Raw genomic sequence first — 8,360 nt, forward strand, 5'->3', positions numbered from 1 at the left:
GGGGAGAGTTCCAAAATGGGAGATGGGAAATAGGAGCAGGTGGGGACCGAGGCCTCCGCCCCCCTCGGGCCTGCAGCTTCCCCCACTCTGCGAGGGTCAGGAACGGCACTCCCACTCGGGTCCACAGGCTCCACGGATTTGGGCCGCCACCAATCTGCTGTGTGACCCCGGGAAAGCCGCGTGACTTCTCTGGGCCTGCCTCCCTGCCATGAAATGGGGAGGGGTGAGTGAAGCTCTGACTCCCACGCCCCGCCCCGTAACTCGGCAGAAGCCTCAGTACGCCCATCTGTGAAATGGGAGCGTGGCCAGACGGGGGCTCCCCGCTGGGGAGGGAGGAAAAGCGGAGGCAGTTACGACGCCCCGAAGCCGCTCGCGACCTCCCAGCCGTAAAGCGCGGCGCCCTGACGCCGGCGGCGGCGCTGCGCCTGCGCGACGCGCGCACTTTCCGGCGGAGGCGGGCAGAAGAGGCCGCGGGAGCCCGAGCTTGCTGGGGGCGCCGCCATCGCCGCCGTCACCATGGTGAAGCTGAGCAAGGAGTCCAAGCAGCGGCTGCAGCAGCTCTTCCGGGGCGGCCAGTTCGCCATCCGCTGGGGCTTCATCCCCCTCGTGCTCTACCTGGGTCAGTGCGCCGCGATGGCGGCGGGCGGGGCGGCGGGGGGGGGGGGGTCGGGGGCGCGCACGCGGGCTGGGACCGCCATGCGGCGGCGCGCCGGGAGCGCGGTGACGTCACCGCCCCTCGCACCCACGTGGGCCCAGGGGGGAGGGGCGAGCGGGCCGCCGGCATTTGTTAGGCGCCTACTGTTAGAAAAGGCTTACAAAGGGACCACCCCCTCTCTCTCCCCGCCCCCCCCAGGTGGGCCCACCTTATTGGGGGTAGACCACCCGAGAGGCCGGCTGTGGATAAGCTGACTTTGGCCAGGCCTAGGTGAAATGGGACACGCATTTATTAGGCGCCTACTGTGTGGCCGGCCCTGAAGATCAAAAAAAGCCAAACCAAAAATCAGCCCTCCAGGAGCTTCCCCCCCCCCCCCCCCCCGGGGCAAGCAGACTCCCAGAATACTGGAAGGATAGGCGCCTTCACACCTGCCTGGGTTTGCCCCAGGACCTCAGGCAGGCGCTGACATCTTCCCATTGTACAGATGGGCAAGTCGAGGCCCCAGAGTTGAGAGCCCCGCGGCCTCTGACCGGGCCGATATCTGGACGGTGCCTGAATTGAATGGAGTTGGTTCTCCAGGCCTCAGTTTCCTCACCTGTAAAATTAGGGAAGGGGCCCTGGACCCCCTGCCCCTGCCTCCCTGGGCCTTCTCCGCCCCCGGCCCCTTCCAGCTGGCCTCTGGGGCTGGGGAGGCTCACCGCCCACGGTGGCCAGCAGCCCGTCCGCCCTTCCCCCGGCCTCTGCCATCCCTCCCGAGGGCCGCCCGGGACGTGGACATTGAGAGGTCGCTGGCAGCCAGGAGACCCCCCCCCCCCGGCCCCCCAGCCTCCCCCCTGCCCCCTCTGCACAGAGCGTGCCCCTCCCTAGGATCAGCCCCTTAGGGATGCTATGGAGTCAGCGGGGGGGGGGGGTTAAAATAACCCGAGCCCCCTTTTGGAGCGGTGCCCCCCGACTCTGCGGGGACAGGCCGGGGGGTTCCCGGGGGCCCGGAGCAGGCCCGGGCGCAGCCTCCTCGGTGTGAATTCACACCCTGGGAGGACCCCAGCCTTTTCTCCTTCCCCAGTTCCCTGCCTCTGCCCCCTCCACGGCCCCGTCATTATCGAGCGCGGCTCCTGACTTGTCCGGGCAGCGTTGGAAAGGGAGGCTGACGTTAATGCGAATTCCCCGTACCCCCCACCCGGCTTTGCGGCCTTCTCTGCCTGGCGGCTGGCAGCTCCGGCCTTTGGCTGGACAGCGACCAGCTGTCTGCCGGGCTTTTTGTTTCTCCGGCCGTTGGATGGTGTGGTGGGGAGCGGTGGCCGGCCGGGCTCTCGATCATCTGGTTTAAGAGCCAGATAATTCTCTAAATCCTTCCCTTGATCATTGATAATCGGACAGTGGGCACTATTTTTTGTTCATCCGTGTTTGTCATTAGAAAGAGAAAACAAAACTGAGGTGTTTGGGGGACTAGTGAATAACCTTTTCTCCATTTTGCACATTACCGTTATTAAATTAGATCTCATCAGCCCGTGTAGCGTGCATTGCTCTCCTTGGTTTCCGGGCCTTACCAAGATTTTCCCAGTTTTCCTCCACGCTGTTGTAACCACTCGGTATTAGCAAGGGCAGGATTTTTAGTATGTTTGTAGTTTTTTTCTAGCCCCTTTTCATCAGTTGTTTGAAGCCCCCTTTTATTTTCTCACCGTTTCTGGGAAACGATTACTGAGTGATGTTTGCAGCACAGAGCCGAAGCCGGCTTTTCTCCGGCGCTCCTGACAGGCACGAGGAACCGATCGAGCCAGAGCCAGAGCCAGGTGGATGCAACCCGAGCTCTGGGTCGGCTGAAAAAAGTCACCTTTGCTGTAAATGGGATTGTTGACCAGACTCTCACAGTGTAATCTGGGGGCCCTTTCAGGGGGTCGTCAAGGTCAAAACTGTTTTCATAATACTGTGATGTTTTAATTTATGATTTGGCAACTGTGCAGATATAACCACACGAACAAATGCTCTTTCGGGGGATCCTGAGGCCAGAAAGTTTTTGAGAAGTGCTGCTGTGGGAACTCCCCCCACCAGTGCTAATCACCCCTTCTCTAGTCTCAGCGGCCTGGAGCTCCGAGTGGCGGATGGATTCTCCAGGGGTCACTTGGGAGACTCTGTGTCAGGGGAGGGTCCATCCATTCTGCGGCTCTTTGTTGTAAATGCAGTTTTTATTCACGACTTTGCTATTTACGTGGGCTTTTTTTCTTTTCAGGATTTAGGAGAGGTGCAGATCCCGGGATGCCTGAACCAACTGTTCTGAGGTATGGTATTTACAGATTCATAAGCATTTAATTGTAGAAGATTAAAAAGCTTACATAGGAAAAAAAAAAACCCATGGGGATGGTGTGTGCTGAAACCAGCTTCAGATGAGCTGACCTCCCTCCGGCCCCAGGAGCTCAGCTGGTGGTTATCAGACGGCTTAGAAAACAATGCTCTGGGTTCAGCTGCCGATCTAAGAGACAGAATCATTAAGCAGGGGGAGAGGCTGCAAACTTCTCTATTTCCCAGCCTAAGAGCCAGGTGCCCCCTGTCTGCGGGGCCCCCCCTCTTCTGCCTCCTCAGGACTGCGGGGGGGGGGGGGGGGTGCTGCTGGGACAGTCTGGCTGGGGTGTGTGGCCCTTCCTCCATGATGGACTGGGGGCTTCTTGTCGTCTGACAGCTCCCCCTAAAACACACACACACACACACACACACACATCACTAGAGAACTTTTTTAAAAAGCAGATTTTTATTGAACTGTTTTATTGGTATATTCCCTAGACTTCCCCTGTATCCCTCCATTTTCCCCTTTCCCCAAGAGCCATCCCAATGACAGATCTTTTTTTTTGAAGAAAATGAAATTAAAAAAATGAAAATTCCACAAAATTGATCAGCACATTGACCAGCGACCTTCTAATTGTCAACTTTCATAGCCTTTCAGGCAGTAGGGCCTCACTGAGTCATTTCATTTGCCTGTGAAACAGTTTTCTCAGCTGTAGAAATAAGAGATTCACCTCAATGATGTTTAAACTTCTTTCCAGCTCTAAGAACGTGTGGTTTTTTACTCTCGCACACTTCACAGTGTGGGCAGTTACAGTGACTTCGCGTCCTCCACAGCGCTCCTCTGGCCCGCTTTTCCTCCTCCGTCTCTGAGGGTTCGCACCGGTCTCCTGGCCGGCGGGGCCCTCCTCCTCGGCCCTCTTCGTGTGGGCAGGTGGCTCAGGCCCACACGGCCGGTTGTTGAGCGTTTGCTCCCCTCTCTCCTGTGGTGACCCCCACATTTGCACGGTTGGCTCTGACTGCTTCAGGGTCATCAGCCCCACCTGGCTTATCTCGCAGACGAGATGAAGTGGTCAGGATTCCCCACGGAATGAATGGCAGAGGCAGGACCGGCGTCCTTAACAGGTCCCCTGACCCCCTGCTAACATCTCTCTTTGGATTCCCTTTGTCTTCAGGCTCAGAAACTCAGACCTTGCCTCCTACCTCCCAGGGCGGTGGCCTCGCGCCTTCCCGATTTTGGTTATAATTTTTGTCGTCATGTGGCCTCGAAACCTCGACACTCCGTTTCTCTTCCGTCACAGCTTCCTTACTGGTCTCTATTGCTCCTGGGATAAAGTTTAAGCCCCTTGACCTGGCATTCAGGGCCTTCCCGCCCTCTGCCTCCCTTCCCTTCTTCTCCATCCACATCCTAGCTTTTCTGCTTGCCATCTGCAATTGTAGACCCCTCATTGAATACTTTGCCTCCGTAGCCATCTTTTTGTGAACGTGCCTTTCTTCTCCAGCAAGACCATCAGTATCTTGTTGATTGACGCTTTGGAGTCTGTTCCCCCCGCCTGCCCCCCATCTCTCCGTCTCTCTCTCTCTCTCTCTCTCTCACACACACACACACACACACACACATGTACACACGGTCATTGTTCATGGCTACCTCTTTGAGCCTCAGTAAAGACGACCCCCTTGCCCCCAAGCCCCCCTCTCTCTGCCTTAGGCCAGGCTGGTAATTTTGAGTCTCCTTGCAGCCGTCCCCGAGAGAGAGAGAATAGATTAGCCTAAGAGTCGGGCTGCTTTTTCACACTGCTGAGAGGTGGCAGGAGCCCTGTTTCTGCACATCTGCTAACCCATTTGCTTAGAAGAAAGTGCATGTGTGATCGCAGTGGTGGTCTTTATTTTAATACAGACTTGTGAGCTTTTGTTTCATTCTGGCCCTGGCTAGCCTGCCCGCCCTCCCTGTGTTTGGTCACACAGGGGCCTGCCTGGGCACGGATGCGCGGATCAATGTAAACTCAGCCCATGGACGGGCCAGAGAGGCCCCGAACATGCCTCCTGTACTGATCCCACGCCAGGGGCCCTCGCAGAGCTCATCATCACTTCCTTCTCCTCTGTCACTCTCAAGTGGCTGGGGCTCTTTACAGAGTTATTTGAAAATCTCTTTTGGGTCAGTGGAAGTTATTCATGACTTTTGGGGGGGGAGGGAACTGCCGAGTTAATACCACGAAGAATGTTAAGCCAGTAAAGTAATTGATTACCTTTCTTCCTCTGGCCCCAGTGTTTTTGTTAGAATTTATGTGGCGGTTTCCCTGATCCTCATGTCTAATTAACAATTAGCTGTTAATAATTAATCCACTTCTCTTGTCCTCTCTCGGTGAAATCTGTGTAGCAGGGCTGTACCGTGTGCTGCCTCCGTGAACCCACTTTCCTGGTGGTCCTTTGGCCTGTGGGAGCTTGGGATTGGGGGATTCTCTCTTTTCTGTCCTAGATGAGCTTTGTGCTCTGGCAGCGTGGAGTCTCCTTGAGTGCCGGGCGTGTTTGACCAGTGACCAGTCCGGTCCTCTGTCTCTCGGGGTCAGAGTAAGCCCTGCTCCCATCTGCCCCTCCCTCAGATCTGTTCCCCTGCCCAGGCACGCTCAATCCCATGCTCTCTGTCCCAGAGCGAGTTTTCTGATACTTTTAGTATTTTAGGGTTGTAGGTTAAGGGGCAAAGGCGGAATTCGTACTTGAGCCCATGGCCAGTTGCTCTTCGGGGTCAGTCCCATGCTTCGTTATATTTTTCTTTGAGAAGAAGATGGCCTGCAAGGCGGCAAGCTTCCAGCAAAACTCCCTAGGGACACTGAAATGTCCACTTTATATAAATGCTTAAATGTCTAACTGTGGAATTTCTAGAACTGTGGTTGGGGGAGGTGAGGGAGCCTCAGGATCCCTGGCTCTGCCCCAGGTGGCCTGCTGTGAGTCCACCATTTATTCCTGGGCAGGTGGTGGTCTTCTCATTTGGGGCATTCTGCTTATTTGCTGTTACCTTTAAAAATGTACACAAGCAAAATTCATTTAATTTTTATTTTAATAACTGAAGTATTGTTAAGCATGAAAGTGAACTTTGTTACCTTCCTAGGCAGAAATATTTAACCTGAGGAATAGTCTTAGCGAGTCTCCGGTGTGTGTGTGTGTGTGTGTGTGTGTGTGTGTGTGTGTGTGAGAGAGAGAGAGAGAGAGAGAGAGAGAGAGAGAAAGAAAGGGGCTTTGCACGCTTTCTCTGGCTTTTGGAGGCTGATAGCTATTAGGGGGAGACCTTAGTGCATCTGAAAAAATAAGGGAAGTAAAGTATGCAAAATTACTTGGGGATTTTTAAGGGGGTTTTAATACCATTTACAAATGAAAATAGAAATAAGATTAGTTGTCTCCAGGTACCAGCAAAATCCCTTTTTAATAAACTCCACAGGACGTCAGAACAGTTGGTTGTATCTCATTAAACTGAACATACTGTTAGAAATCACATTTTCAGGCGGCAGAACTAAGGGTACTTTTTTTCCTCTTCTCTTCCCCAGGCCCTGATCTTTTTCTTTGTTTAGTATTCTTGGATGGTTTAAGAATTTAGATTAGGTTTCTTCTAGTGGCCGAGGGAAAGGTGGCAGGTTATTGCTGCTTAATGGCAGGACAGAAGAATTTTAACAGGTTAGTTTGAGTTCTGTTCTACTAACTAAATACAGTTAAGTCCTTTACCTTGAAAATGACTGGAATTTGAGACCAAACCTTGAAAAATTGCCAGCCCTTACTGCCCTGTTTTTACCAGATAAACAAAGTTCTCTTTCTGTAGCCTGTCCTGGGGACATGGGAATAATTTTATGAATCAGAATAGCACTTAATGTTTTGGAATTCTTTTGCAGGGAAATTTTAGCTCTAGGTGGTCTCTTGATATCACCTGATAGATTTTAGAAATGATTTTTTAAAAAGAGAAAAAATGATGTTGGTGAATTCATCTGCGTCAGGAGAATTTTCTAATTATATGGTGAGGGTACAAGTGGTGTAACAAAATAAAAGTGACAGCTTGATTTTAAAATTTCAAAATCCTGTTGGAGGCCGATCTGGTCAATGATTCCAAAGAGCCGGGGCGGCTCTCGGGTGGCAGGCGAAGCATTGTAGGCGAAGGCCAGCCGCAGCCGGCCCTCTGAGAATTGGGATGAGAAATGATTGAAAGCAGTTGTCCGTTAGGCTGGGGCTCTGCGAGGGTGATAATGACACTCTCAGAGGCCACATGTAATTTACTTTAGGGAGGCAGGCCCTTATTCTCTCTTAGCCTCAAGCTCAAAAAACAAAAATTGATTTGGCCTTATAGAAGTTTTCATTTAGAGCAGGGGCTCTTTGTAACTGGTGGGGTCATTTGTCCCTCGTAGGTTGTCAGACCTTTATTTTGTGAGTCAGGGGGAGTCAGTCCCCAAGCCGCTCAGCGGCCGATTGAGGGCTCCAGAAGGGTTCGATTAATTGATCAATCAACAAGTATTTTTGGAGTGGCCGCTGAGGTGCTGCTGAGAGCGGCTTGGCCCCGGGTGCCTGCATTTCCTGGGCTCGGCAGCCCCCCTGTATGTGCAAAGACTCTTTGACAGCGTGGGGCTGTGGTGACTGCCGAGCTCCTCAGTGTTTTTATCTTTGTTTACTGCGGTAATTCGTTTAAAGTGGTTAAAAGACCTTTCCATAGGCAGCGTTCTGTACCTGGGGCTTGGCCCTGTGCCAGACCAGTCTGCCCTTTCCTGAACCAGGTTTTATTTTACTCGTACTCGGCTTTAAAGCAAAGCTCCTAGTTTTAATTTGTGACCTTCATGACTCTATTTCAATAAACTAGCTTTGGAAATTTTATTTTTGTTTGGATTTAATTTATTTTTTCCTCTCCACAAACATTTTAGCTTGCTTTGGGGATGAAAGACTGTTTGAACATCTGGACTGGAAGCAATCGGTGGACAAGAGAAACCCTGACGGTGTGCACTTTGGCCAGAATAACGAAGTGAAAATTCAGCGTTTGGATGCTCCTGGGGTCTTCATGGGCGTGTATATGGCAGAAGAGTTCTAATTAATTCTTGGGGACAGAATGTATCAAAATAAATAAACTGAAACCATGATTTATTGTCAGTTTTTTAAAATTCAATGTAATGAAACAGTAAGGAATACATAAAATGATAAGACATTTTCATGAATATTTGTTTAAGATGGACATATAAGGCTGTATCGTGTGCACATTTCTGATTGTTAGCTTGTTGGCATCAGAAATTCCCAAGTATAATCTTAGGAGAAGACTCAGGCCAAAAACTTAAAATTTTTTTTTGTCGATCACCAGAATTCCAGTATCCTCTCCCCTGTCCCTTCCAGAGAACCATCCCATATAACAAATTATATTTTTTAATGGAAAAAAAAAAGGCAGTGAAACACATCAATTTTTTGATGTGTT

At 51.7% G+C, this 8,360-nt stretch overlaps 1 protein-coding gene across 1 annotated transcript; it reads left to right on the forward strand.

The window, feature by feature from the left end:
• The first annotated feature begins 454 nt into the window (after positions 1–454).
• On the forward strand, positions 455–8,034 carry LOC114050380 (mitochondrial import receptor subunit TOM7 homolog). Its single transcript, XM_027872000.1, has 3 exons — positions 455–619; positions 2,883–2,931; positions 7,822–8,034. Exons 1-3 carry the CDS (start codon positions 517–519, stop codon positions 7,835–7,837), a joined length of 168 nt encoding a protein of 55 aa, XP_027727801.1. The 5' UTR covers positions 455–516; the 3' UTR covers positions 7,838–8,034.
• The last annotated feature ends 326 nt before the right edge of the window (positions 8,035–8,360 follow it).

Source organism: Vombatus ursinus, unplaced genomic scaffold (assembly GCF_900497805.2).
Source record: "Vombatus ursinus unplaced genomic scaffold, bare-nosed wombat genome assembly UNPS02014799.1, whole genome shotgun sequence".
NCBI lineage: Eukaryota > Metazoa > Chordata > Mammalia > Diprotodontia > Vombatidae > Vombatus > Vombatus ursinus.

What these genes read in the sequence shown, in the direction of transcription:
- LOC114050380 (XM_027872000.1), top strand. Translation starts at nt 517, where the DNA reads ATGGTGAAGCTGAGCAAGGAGTCCAAGCAGCGGCTGCAGCAGCTCTTC. An exon ending in CCCCCTCGTGCTCTACCTGG is followed by an intron (nt 620 to 2,882) that starts GTCAGTGCGCCG and finishes TTTTCTTTTCAG; the next exon opens with GATTTAGGAGAGGTGCAGAT.